The sequence below is a fragment of the Spea bombifrons genome, chromosome 1 (genome assembly GCF_027358695.1).
Source record: "Spea bombifrons isolate aSpeBom1 chromosome 1, aSpeBom1.2.pri, whole genome shotgun sequence".
Lineage (NCBI taxonomy): Eukaryota > Metazoa > Chordata > Amphibia > Anura > Pelobatidae > Spea > Spea bombifrons.
The window spans coordinates 104,367,912-104,381,525 of record NC_071087.1 but is presented as its reverse complement, the minus strand read 5'-3'; the positions used below and the strand labels follow the sequence as shown (position 1 = coordinate 104,381,525).

The 13,614-nt window shown below is 39.6% G+C and overlaps 1 protein-coding gene across 3 annotated transcripts in view; it reads left to right on the top strand.

Moving 5' to 3' along the window:
• Positions 1 to 13,614, top strand: part of AGTPBP1 (ATP/GTP binding carboxypeptidase 1) — a 59,642-nt gene that overhangs the window by 26,871 nt on the left and 19,157 nt on the right. For 2 of the 3 annotated variants that reach the window (XM_053467249.1, XM_053467258.1), the window contains 11 exons: positions 1,321 to 1,388; positions 1,901 to 1,964; positions 3,270 to 3,416; positions 4,200 to 4,331; positions 4,451 to 4,544; positions 4,653 to 4,690; positions 4,874 to 5,082; positions 6,450 to 6,627; positions 7,052 to 7,149; positions 7,498 to 7,614; positions 8,743 to 9,425. In XM_053467249.1, the coding sequence (XP_053323224.1) occupies positions 1,321 to 1,388; positions 1,901 to 1,964; positions 3,270 to 3,416; positions 4,200 to 4,331; positions 4,451 to 4,544; positions 4,653 to 4,690; positions 4,874 to 5,082; positions 6,450 to 6,627; positions 7,052 to 7,149; positions 7,498 to 7,614; positions 8,743 to 9,425 (1,828 nt within the window). Of the gene's footprint in view, positions 1 to 434; positions 529 to 1,320; positions 1,389 to 1,900; positions 1,965 to 3,269; positions 3,417 to 4,199; positions 4,332 to 4,450; positions 4,545 to 4,652; positions 4,691 to 4,873; positions 5,083 to 6,449; positions 6,628 to 7,051; positions 7,150 to 7,497; positions 7,615 to 8,742; positions 9,426 to 13,614 lie in introns of those variants that run through there. The other variant, XM_053467266.1, reaches the window with a different exon arrangement.

Genomic DNA, 13,614 nt, shown 5'->3' with positions numbered 1-13,614 from the left:
AATACCACCCCAGTGTGAGTGCAAGAAAGTGAATTAGGGTGAATGAAAACAAATTGTGTTTCCAAATGTGAAATGCCGTCTGATTTTGTCTCAACCAAAATGGCAGGAAACTAAATTTGTTGCCCAGAAAACAATGGACCAAGAACTAAACAAACATTTTTTTGGTCTTTTTGCATATAAGTCTACTATATATTGTGTTAGCAGGCTTGTAAACAAATTTACCAGAACATTTAAGGGCCTGGATGCCAATATCACTTCCAACACTGAACACTGTGCCTTACATTTAATGTGTAATTGCAGGAGACATCACATGCAGTGGAAAAAGACATGATAGCTAAAAATAATATAAGTTGGGATGGGCAGCTAAATATCATTCTTAGTAGGCATGGCCAGACTGTTGGCATTTGTCAGTACATATCACTGTGTCATAGCAGCCTTACAGCAAACTGTACTATACACTGCGTGTTAATGGGCTGTTAGCCATGAGTTCTTCTAAATATGACATCTGCTTTCCATTTACGCTGGGAGGTAAGCGTGAAACATCTTGCATGGATTGGTGTGATCATCTTGTGTGTGAGACCATATAGCACTTTTCAAAAGTTGTATGGAAAGCACAGATGTTCCTTTCTAGTTACAGTAACAGTCAAGTTAAGGATTCAGAAACTGATCTGTTTAATGGCACCTTCTCAAGAGGAGACATTTATATGTTAGGGTTGCTTTATCCATCCGGTGGACACCTGTGACTTCTACATTCTGCTCTCTCGTTCTTGGCAAGACTGCAGAATTCTTGCACTTTCATAAGGACAGTAATCCTGTGCTGTATTTTATCTATTACATTGGATTTTGACTTGGGCCTTAATTGTATGTATACAGCACTCACCTTGCCCATTTTTGTAGGAGAAATGTTCTAGGGTTGGTGCATACTTAATGTTGTGTGGCAAATCAAATTTTAATCAAGGTTTTTAGTGACAAAAATAAGCTAAGTCTTGTAAAACTATGTAATACGGGTAAGGGCAAAGAGAAGTCAAGTGGACCTTGTTTCCTAAATTCTGTGGATAACAGGGTCAGGTAGAGTATATTTTTCTTTACTCTGTACAGTAGCTAGCAACATGCATATTAAAAATTGGTATGGCAGCTGAATGGGCTCAAACACCAATAGTGTGTTCTGTTATACGGTAGATTACTGTGAATTCCATGAAACTACAGATTTGTGGGCACGCGCACACACACACACACTGCCTATTTATTGACCATATTGTAGCTTCAGCTTTTTCTCTTAAATACATATGTTTGGAAATATGTTTTCCTATTTTTTTATAGAAAAGGCCAGAAAAGAGATAACTGCCAAAGGGTCAAGTGGCTTAGATGTGATACTGTTTACACTGGAAGTAAGTTACTGTTTTTAAATGTATTCTTGGCTTTTAAATAACTGGTTGTTAAACTCGTTTAACTGGTCGTTTCATCTTCTCACTCCTCAGGATGTTCCCACTTGCGCATGGGTGGCTCCTTAGTTTATTACACACAATTTTCCAAACATACAGACACATAGAGAGATGAATTATTGTGCTGCTTCACATTATTTGTTGGTCAGTAGGACTCATTTTGAGACAATTTGTTTAGTCTTGCTACTTGTAATGTGTTAATGTTAAAGCTTAGAGGGTACATTTGAGAGTACCACAGGTTGGAGCATTCAGTTAATTAAATGTTTGATCTGATTCCCCAGTTAAGAGGGACCATATAACAATAACAAATCACTAGTGGCCTTTGAACGTAAATGTAGACTATAGTGTCCAAGTTTTTGATGTGTGCCTTGTGGCATCTTATGTTATTTTAAACGTCACTTTTTATATAAAATAAGTAACGCATTTATTTTTTCCTATTCATGTATCTAATTTTACAGAATACAAAGGATCTTCAAACAACACTGAATATTTTAAATATTCTCAATGAACTGATGTCAGCAGGTAGGTTTAACAGATATTTTGGGGACCATAGCCTGCAGGCTTAAGGATGGAGTTCCATGGAAAACATATGTAGATAGATGGATCTAATTTTGTTCCAGTATATTTCCTTTATCTGCAGACCTGACAGCTGCCGTTGTCATTATGGAGTATTTTCGCTGCTCAGATACCACACTGGACTTTCATTCATAGACTTTCATTTATCACAAGGTCCCTGACTGAGCCCTTTAGTTGTTTCCTGCAAAGCAGTATGATATCACTTAAATAGCAGATCACATACATATGACTAACATGCAGGTGTCAAACATTAAGCAAACATTTCATTATTTCGAAACAGAAAACAATATATTTTTTAACAATTTGGTACAAGTAATAATAATGAGAATTCCCCTTTAAGTGTGGAAAGAACAAATAATTCAAGATCATGGTACATTCATAAGATTGTTTCCATTACTGCCTTCTGGTGAATAGCATCTTCATGTTCTCCACTTCTAAGTTAAAATGAGATTCTATATAACTCTATACTATTGGTTTCTGGGAGCCTGTAGCATATTGTTCTGTCAGGAAAATGGTCACACGTTTATGTGTATTTTTTTGTAGAGTTTGTGTGTTCAACTGCAACTCTCATTAACAAGTTATTAAGCAATTTTTTTTTATTACCATTATTATTCCTTGCTATGGCTATGCATCCGTCGTGAAAGTGATCCGATAGCATAGCAACCATAGCAAGCAATGCAGTGTTCCTGCTGATTGATCTGATTTTACCATCTTACACCAAAAACGTCATATATCCTTAACCCTCAGTCAATTAACCCTCACTCAGACCCATTATTTCTCATCTGCAAAGTTGTTTCTGGCTTCCCATTCCTTCAACAATTTATCCTAAGGTCCTGACATCACCATGCCTGAGTTTGAAATTCCCTTTAGGTTCTGCAGAAATTATTAGTGGTAGATACAGTAAGTCATTCTTCATATTTCTTTTTCTTTTCTTCTTCCTCTTCCTTATCATGCCTGGGTACTTGCAAAGAGGTGTGAACTTTGTTGTGCCCTGACATCCCTATCATTTAAGCAAACTATTTTTAAAGATTTTGTAGGCCCAGGTGGCTGGAGAAAGCTGAACTAAATGTAACATAAAGCAGGCAGGACTTGAACAAATCCATTTCTTAACAATTCCTTGTGGAAAAGGCAAGAAAATGTCCAGTACGCCTTATAGGAGATCAGGACTAATGTTTATAAAATAATAGAAATATATAGGATTTAAGATAGGTAACATATTTTCTTTTGTATGTTAAATGTGCTGTTTGAAAGGTGGTGGAAGGAGAGTAAGCGTTCTGATATCCAAAGGAGGCACACAGATTTTGCTACAGTTGTTACTGTGTGTCAGCAAGGAATCACCACCAAATGAGGAGATAATGGTTATCCTCCATAGCTTGCTTGCCAAGATAGGACTAAAAGGTATGTGTTGAGTCTTTTCTACAAATTATTTTTAGAGTGGTGTCTCACATTGGGTCTCTTCACTTAATGGAGAGTTGTCTGGAGAGACTGCAGGAGACCTGTTGTTTCAACAAGTTGACTTTACCGTACATTATGAAGATCCAGCCCCAGTGAGCTTGGGTGGCCCTGTGTACAATTTAGTCAAGTCGCTGAAGACTCTGGAAAGTCTCGCAGGGCCAGTTCACCTCCTCTTCCTGGAGGAACCTGCCAGCACTGGCCTTTCATAATAAACCTTAAAGTGAGGGCATTGAAACCACGACTTTCCTGCAAACACCCCTTCCACCTTTCCTGTTAGTGGATAGATGTAAATGTGACCTGGGGCTAAGCCCAACCCCAGGTATGGTTAGATGAGTCCCATGTAAGTTAGCCGTACTTTCTCACTGAATATTGGGGATGAAGCTTTTTCACTGCCTCGTTCTTAATGCTATGCTGTGAGGTGGGTTTGAGCCTATATTGACTCTACTGGCTATATATAATACTATGTCATTGCTTATTATTCTGGTTATTGGCTTTTCGCTAAAGTGAGTCTGTGACTTTACCAGAGGTTACATTGTACAGTTCAGAACATCAGAAACTCACATTATGTGTATACTTTTGGAGGAGCCATCTCACCTTTCCAGTTCACAGGATTTGCATAATATTTTTTTCCCATTAAATTATGTAGCTTGTGGTTTTCTTTTTTGTCCTTTATAGAATAAAGTGTATGCTTCCTGATTTAAAAGCACTGTGTTCTATCCACTATAGATAAGAAGTTTGGTGTTAAAGCCCGAATTAATGGAGCCTTAACCATATCTCTAAATCTGGCGAAACAGAATTTGCAAAACCCAAAGCTCCTGCTCCCATGCCTTCAAGTATTACGTGTGTACTGTATTAACTGTGAGTATCCAACACGCTTTACACATACGCTGCTCTGGCCATTAGTGTTGGTGTACTAAAATATAATCTACTTGTACAAAGTACTAATTTTGTGTTGGTTTTTTTTGGTGATGCTTAAGCTGTAAATGCTGTATACCTGGGAAAAAATGGAGCCGTGGAACTTCTGTTCAAGATAACAGGTCCGTTCAGTAAAAAAAACACAAGCCTTATGAAGTGAGTACTGTTCTGTGGCCTCGGCTTGTACGTACCAGACGCATGTATTGGGGAAGTGGTTATAAAGGCTTTGCTGGTGTACTCAGCGCTACTGTTTTACTTTTGCAGGGTCGCTTTAGATACGTTGGCTGCCTTGTTAAAATCAAGTGAGTGGGATTTATTTCTAATCGTGAAAATGAATAAAAACCTTAATCATTAGTCTACCCTTTACCCTTGAATACCGTTTTCCTACTATGTGCCGCTGTATTTCCTACGGGAAAAATAGCATTACTGCCCCTTTAAAAGGCTGAATTGCTATAATCTTACCCTATGCTTTCTTTCAAATGCAGAGACAAATGCCAGGAAAGCAGTAGATCGAGGATACGTTCAGGGACTCCTAACAATCTATTTGGACTGGCATCGCCATGACACCCGGCACAGACACATGGTAATCCGTAAAGCAATTCTGCAATGCCTTAAGAGTGTTACCAACATCAAGCTTGGAAGGAAAGCTTTTATTGATGCCAATGGTATGAAAATTCTGTACAACACATCTCAGGTATGCGGCTGCATTTCTACTGTATGCAATTCATATGGAATGTGTGTTGCTCGTTTTACGGCATTCGATATTTTAGCTTATAGACTACCGTATATTGTTTCTCACTAAAGCCCATGGAAGGTTGTTTGACATGTGTTTTGCAACATTTTGAAACATTTTTGTTTAAATTATTTTATTTAACTTTATTCTGCATAGCTTACAAACATTCGTAGCTGCAATGAAATCCTGCTTATAGGTCCACAATCCCTGGAATATAAACATATCATTGGGTATTTCTTCATATGTAGCCCTAGATGATCCCGTATGTGTTTTTATTAACGGCGCACGTCTGTTTTCTTTGCATATATATATATATATGACTACTAATAATCAGTAAATACATAAGGTCATCATCAAAGTGAATCAGAAAAAAAATTGTTGGCAATGATTCGTTTAATTGTGGTTTAACATGTTATATTCAGGTTGAAGGGGAAAAATATATATTTGTCTAATGCACCCCTAGAACATATTGACAAGTAAACGTGAGCTTTTTGTACATTCACTTAATACTGTGTTTATAATTGTTTGGAAATTGGCCATCGCCACCCTTTTCTGAATGTCCACAAACTCTGTCAATTCCAGTGCTTAGTAACTCAATGCATTGTTGGTTTGCAGAATTACCTTGCACACCATCACGGAAAACAAGTTCTGTGTGTTCATTTATACGCAGCGTAGCCTAGGTCAGTTTAATTACTACTTCCATGGTTTCTTTTGTTCGCACAACATTTTTGTTTTTCTTTCTAGCTCGTTATTGCTGTGTCTGCTTTTGTTCTTTCAACGATTGCATTTTGATCTCACTTCTTTTGAAATTAGAAGAAAATGGCTGTGACTCAGACATGCGCGGTGTATATGTTTTTAAAGATAGAATTGCAGATACAGTATATATAGCTGGGCAAAGAAGAAATCAGCATTTTGGATAGAAACCAACCTTTAACAGATCCTTTAATGTTTCAAGAAGCCTTTTCAATCTCTTTGACAACAACCTACCAGTGGTTTTAAGTCTCATGACAATTAAGTGTTCCCAGAAAAAAGGAATATGAATCAGGCATAATATATTTATGATTTAAAGAATTATTTCTAAGAATGTTTTAGGCTTTAAACAGTCCCTTTGAATGACTATTTCTCAGCATACTAGAGTGGGGTTAACTTTTTCTTTAAGTGGAACAGGACTGTTTGATGGCGTAAGAATGTACCTGCTGCTCAGGGAATGGTCTCTTCTGTAGGCTGGCAGTGATGATCTCCAGATGCAACAAACTCTTAAAGTTTCATCTACTTTTCCAATTGTAGACATGCTAAAGATTAACCCTGTATTTTCTGCCCCTTTATAGGAATGCCAAGCTGTAAGGACGTTAGACCCACTTGTCAACACCTCTAGTCTGATTATGAGAAAATGCTTTCCCAAGAACCGTCTTCCACTACCAACTATCAAAAGTGCTTTTCAATTTCAACTCCCTGTGATCCCTACAAGTGGGCCTGTGGCACAGATCTACAGCATGCCCCCTGAAGGTGTGTACACATAGGTGATAGGTAAAAGAAGAGGTATATTCTTCCAAGAGATATTTTTACAGGATTATTTTGGGTACACATTTTGTTAGCACAAGACATTTAGAATCAATGTGTCTCCCTATTATATCTTCTAAAGCAGTCATGCGCTATGACTGCTACATGCGCTATGTTCAGTAAAAACACCCCCTCTAGTGGTACATTTGCTAACACCATAAATATGACTAACCTATTCAAACTCTAGAACAGGTTACAACAAGACTGGACAAGATTAAAAAACAAGAATTTAACATTGAAGCCAGTAGCCAAAGTAATAGAATTATAAGTGTTAGAGAAGCGGCATTTATATGTTGAAACCTGCACAGCATTAAGTTTGCTATGGTTATTTTCAGTCCGCTTTTTCTAACAAATATTTTTTTTTACATAGTGGATGATGTTGTAGATGAGAGTGATGACAATGAAGACACCGACACAGAGACAGAAGTGGAAGCTGAAACTGAAGATGACCGTGGTCAAGGCTTTAAGGTTAAACACAAATATGTACATATTGGTAATGTACTGTAATTTATAGAGCAGCCAAAGCTAGGACTGGCCATAGAGGAGCAAGACAAATGTCAGACCTACATTTCAGCTGCATTGAGTGTGGCATCACTGTGGACTGGGGTGCTTGAAAAGTGTAATTTTGGGTCAAATCTGGCCTTGTAGTAACCAATTGATTTCCAGACCCATTCTTTATAATCCAGGTGGCTAAAATAAATAGATACATGCCACGTCAATCAACATTCATATTTCATTTTATTAGATTGTTTTTATTTTTAATTTGTATTTGCGATTTGGGATACTGTTTAAACATTTTGACTTGTTTTTTCACAGAATGACGATATAGAAACTGATATTAGTAAGCTCAAACCCAAACAAGATTTAGGGAGATCATTGGAAGACCTGAAAATGTATGAACGCTTCTTCCCAGAACTGTTTGAAGATTTTCAGGTAAAACAATAATAAAGCTTTTACAATTGTAACCTGTATGTGAACTGTGTGTATTTTTTTTCTTTTTTGGTGAAATCTGTAAACCTGTGATCTTTAGCTCACTGGTGCCCTCTTTCAGCTGTAGAGAGAAATGACAGCCAGGCTAAGTATGGTTTTAAAGTGACATTTTAAGCTAACAACTGTGATTTGTGTAGATGATTTTTCCTTTTTTTTTTTTTTTTTTTTTTTTTTAAGTTTTGAAAACTATGCTTTTCTTTTAATTTGTGATATCCCATATTGTATGTCAACTACTGTCTGGCATCCTGTACATATGACCAATATGTGCTCCACTTTACTAAACTTAAGTGGAAACTAAACTTTTATAAAAGACAAAAACATACATAAGGATTTTAAGGTTAAAGGGTACAGATTAACCTTAATCGGATTTTAATTCCTTAAAAATACAGTAAATATATGTAAGCAAAGGAGAAATAATATTATGTATAACTGTGCCCCAAAATAAATGAAGCACCTTTTTACTGCAAACTGTGTGCGAGAAACCTAGCGGTAAAGAAAATGTGTTGCTCACTAAATTAGTTGCAAATAATTGCAGAATAATTCAACTGTTTTAATTGTCTAATGTGATTTATTGAGGTGAACATGCTTCAATGTTCACATACAATTGCTAAAAACATTAATGATGATATACATTAATGATTTGATATCACAATCGCTAGTTTAGATACTGATTTTAAAAGTGCTGGTACTTTGGTCTAAAGAAGCTTTATTTGGTACCTTCGTCTTCCTTTGTAACCACTTCCAAAAGTGTCAAGCTAAGCATTAATATGGCATAACTTATGCAGCCATAAAGACTGAATGTATTAAACAAGATTTTGTTAAAATACTCCTTCAGTATTTAGGCAGTGTTTTGTACCAGATTTATTGCTGCAGCTACAAGTGCTTGATTTTCCGATTTCAAGCATAACTGGGAAATGACACTCATTATCCAGTCAAATATTAATTGTATGTTATATATGGCATAGTTATATATTTAAAGTGTGAATCAACGTGTGGGTATTTTTTATGTTTAATCCAGAGATTATATTTAACTAGAATGCTCATAAAGTTGTTTCTGTTTTAATCTTCAAGGAATTTGACTTGGTGTCGAACGAACCAAAGCCGGGAGGACACGCTGGTGGCCCTATAATAGTCCCAACAGCTGGAGAGGAACAGCCGGAAAGGCCAATAAAGCTCATGGCACGGAAAAGCAGAAATAATTCTTTATCAGATGAATGTTACAAAAGGCCAACATTTTTGGATATGCCAAAGAAAGACTTAAATAGTGATAACAGTGGCTGTTTGCAAAGCATTCAAGCTGGTTCAGGCAGATCCTCAAGCTACTACTTGAACAATGATGTTGTTAGAGAACTTGATAGATTGTCGCTTCAGAAGTCCTCCACAAACAGTACATGCAAAAATGGATGTATATCAAACAAGGACAGATCTGGTATTCTATCTCATTCGTGCAATAAATCTTCACAGAATTCTTCTTGTGGTAACAACTTGTTTGAGAAAAATTCTGGGCATCTGGGTCCTTTGTGCTGCTCAGGAGTTGTACATGAGGATGATGAAGATTTCAGTCCAGTGCTTGGTCAAGTCTTGCCAGACACTGATAATTTTCCACCTCTCCATGATCCTGACCTTTATATTGAGATAGTAAAAAATACCAAATCTGTCCCAGAGTACTCTGATGTGGCTTATCCAGATTACTTTGGACATGTGCCACCATTTTTTAAAGAGCCTATACTTGAAAGACCATATGGTGTTCAGAGGTGAGATTTTTCTTTTCTCTAAAAATGATTTACTTGTATTGCTAATGGTAACTAGGTAGGCCTTAACCATGGTCAATCTCCATACATCTCTATTAAGGGAATGCTAAAAACCCCAGTCTGTCTCTTGCCCTTCTACAACCAAGTATTATTATTTCCCAACCTGCCCCCCCCCAGTTATGCACATCTGAGCCCAGGCTTGTCACACTACCTCCCAGATAGACCTTATACCCCTGTATGCCACTCTGCCCTCCCCAAATATGCCTTATATCCCCTAAATGCCTTATACACCCCTATATGCCACAGTGCCCTTTGATATGCCTTATACCCCAAATATGCCACTCTGCCGCCCCAAATATGCCTTATACCCCCATGTATGCCACTCCCCCCCTAGACCTACCCCCCCGTGCTCCATGCTCCTTGGTGTCTAGTAGAGGCATCCGGTGAATGTCTGCGTGATGCGCATAGACAAACCTCTGCTGCTGGCTGGCACTTTCACTGGAGCTTCTATGACTGAGTACCGGCAGGTCATGTGACGCTGGTGCTCCATCATAGAAGCCCCGGCGGAAGTGCCGGCAGCAGCGGAGGATGTCTCTGCGCATCGCACAGAGGCCTGCCGGCTGTCAGAGAGAATGATCCGGGTCCCCTGCAGTGCTGCGGGGGGGATCTGGATCTTGGTGTGATTATCCAACCTCTGACTGAGGTCGGATTATAAGACGAGGGGTATTTTCAGAGCATTTTCTCGGTAAATTTGCTTCGGTAAAATCGATTCAACTAATCGATAATGAAATTCGTTGGCACCGATTTTCATTATCAATTTCATCGATTAGTTGTTGCAGCCCTAGCTATAATGTGTATGAAACGTCAAAATTGTGTTTGTATATTACATTGTGTAAAGTAAGTACAGACATCAGTAGTGCTGAAAGTCACATAAAAAGTCTATGTACTCTTACTAAGCCTGAAGCCAAACCCCATAAACACAAATATCACTCTTTGTCCATTTAAAATGTTTGGAGGTATACACCATATCATAAAAAGTATGTGGACACCAAACCATCACACACAGGGCCGGACTGGGACTGAAAAGCAGCCCTGGAAAAATTTGGAGACCAGCCCCATATAGTTTATCTCACGGTCGCGCTCTTTAACCACACGCACCCCTTATACATACCCGACTCACACTATTCGCCATTCTTTTTATCTCATTATTTGTATTAAAATGCCAGAAAGCAAAAGTTTTAAAAGGCCCTAATAAATGAAATACATTACACATAATGGGATCAAAACATTTGCTACTGCGAACATTTTAGATGAAAAAGTTCAGTGGAACAAAACAGTGATCACATTATTCTTCACGATATTCTGGTAAGAAACTTTTGTTTCTTTATTAATTCATGTAGACTATTTTTTTCATATTTAATATAAGCTATGATTGAGACATGTTTGGTTTTTTTTCCTTTTATTTGCCAACCTACCCCCGAGTTATGCACATCTGCCCCCAGGCTTGCCACTCTGCACCCCTGATATGCCTTCTAACCCCCTATATGCCACTCTGCCTCCAGAAATGCCTTATACCCCCTATATGCCACTCTGTCCCATGATATGCCTTTTAACCCCCTGTATGCCACTCTGCCATATAGGGGTCAAAAGGCATATCATGGGACAGAGCGGCATATAGGGGGTATAAGGCATTCCTGGAGGCAGAGTGGCAAAAAGGGGGTTAAAAGGCATATCATGGGGCACTCTGCCTCCAGAAAAGCCTTATGCCCTCCTATATGCCACTCTGCCTCCCCGATATGCTTTATACCCTCCTATATGCCACTCTGCCCCATGATATGCCTTTTAATCCCTTATATGCCACTCTGCCTCCCTGATATGCTTCAATCCTCCTATATGCCCATCTGCCCCGTGATATGCCTTTTAACCCCCCCTTTTGCCACTATACCTCCAGATATGCCTTTTGACCTCCTCTATGTCACTCTGCATCCAGAAATGCCTTATACCCCTATATGCCACTCTGTCTCATGATATGCCTTCTAACCTCCTATATGCCACTCTGCCATATAGGGGGTTAAAAGGCATATCATGGGACAGAGTGGCATATAGAGGGGTATAAGGCATTTCTGGAGGCAGAGTGGCATAAAGGGGGTTAAAATGCATATCATGGGGCACTCTGCCTCCAGAAAAGCCTTATGCCCCCCTATACGCCACTCTGTCCCATGATATGCCTTTTAACCCCCATATGCCACTCTGCCTCCCTGATATGCCTCAACCCTCTTATATGCCCCTCTGCCCCGTGATATACCTTTAACCCCCTTTTTGCCACTATACCTCCAGATATGCCTTTTGACCTCCTATGTGTCACTCTGCATCCAGAAATGCCTTATACCCCTATATGCCACTCTGTCCCATGATATGCCTTTTAACCCCCTATATGGCAGAGTGGCATATAGGGGGTTAGAAGGCATATCATGGGACAGAGTGGCATATATGGGTATAAGGCATTTCTGGAGGCAGAGTGGCATAAAGGGGGTTAAAAGGCATATCATGGGGCACTCTACCTCCAAAAAAGCCTTATGCCCCCTATATGCCACTCTGTCCCATCATATGCCTTTTAATCCCCTATATGTCACTCTGCATCCAGAAATGCCTTATACCCATATATATGCCACTCTGGCATATAGGGGGTTAAAAGGCATGTCATGGGACAGAGTGGCATATAGGGGGGTAAAAGGCATTTCTGGAGGCAGAGTGGCATATAGGGGGATACACTTACATACACACACATGCTGAAAACACATTCAAAAAAATATTATACATTTTGTACAAAAAAATACATTACTTTACTCACCTTCTACTTCTCTTCACTGACCTGACATCCGGTGCTGCAGCAGTCTGAGTGCGAGGGGGCGGAGCTTCCACCTCACGCTGCTCCCATCACTATGCAGCCATCGGACTGCTGGGAATGTAATCTGAACGGCCGGTGCGTGCTGATGCCGCCGGCCGGAGCTACTTTAACACTTTTTTTTTTATTTATATGGTAAGCAGGATCGGCTCGCCATATAAAGTAAAAAAAAAAGTATTAAAGCAGAGGCGGCCGGCGGCATCAGCACGCACCGGCCGTTCAGATTACATTCCCAGCAATCTGACAGCCGCATAGTGATAGGAGCAGCGTGAGGGGTGAAAGGTCAGTGCGAGGGGGCGGAGCTTTCACCCCTCACGCTGCTCCCATCACTAGGCGGCCATCGCACACGGCTGCTGGGTGCCGATGCGGTCGGCCGGCGATACTGTAATACATTTTTAAAATTTAATATGGCAAGCCGGACCAGCTTGCCATATTAAATTAAGAAAAAAGTATTATAGTAGCGCCGGCCGCATCAGCACCCAGCGGCCGCTCAGATTAGATTTCGGGCAGCCTGGGGGGCAATTGCCCCTGGTCCCAGCCCACGGACCTTCCGGCCCACCGGGAAATTTCCCGGTATCCCGGTGGGCCAGTCCGGCCCTGATCACACATATATGAGTTTGTTGAACGTCTCACTCCAAAACCATGGGAATTTTTAAAGAGCTGGCACATCATTTGCATATATAACAGCCCCCACTCCTCTGGGAAGCCTTTCCACAATATTTTGGGATGTATATATGGGAATTTGTTCCAATTCAGCCAAAAGAGCATTTGTGAGATTGGGTCTGGTTAACAATAAGAATTCCAATTCATCTCAAAGGTGTTCAGTAGGGTTAAGGTAAGGGCTCTGTGCAGACCAGTTTGGGGGAAGGCCTTTTCCTGTTCATGTGGCCCTGTGCACAAAGAAAGGTCCACAAAGACATGGTTTGACCAGTTTGGTGTGGAGAAACTCAAGTGACCTACACAGAGCCCTAACCTTAACCCCATCTTTGGGATGAATTGAAACTATTGCAAGCCAGGCCTTCTGGTGCCTGGTCTCACAAGTATTCTTTTGGCTGATGGGGCACAAATTCCCACAAACACATTCCACAGTCTTGTGGAAAGACTTCCCAGAGGAGTGGAGTTTCCACCCTTTGTGAATAAACGAGTGAGAAATAAAATAGTGTATTCCTTTAATGTGGAAGACATTTATTTTGTGCATTTTGGCGACATATGTCCTATGTTGAAATGATCCAGTTTTACCTAATATATATATATATATATATATATATATATATATATATATATATA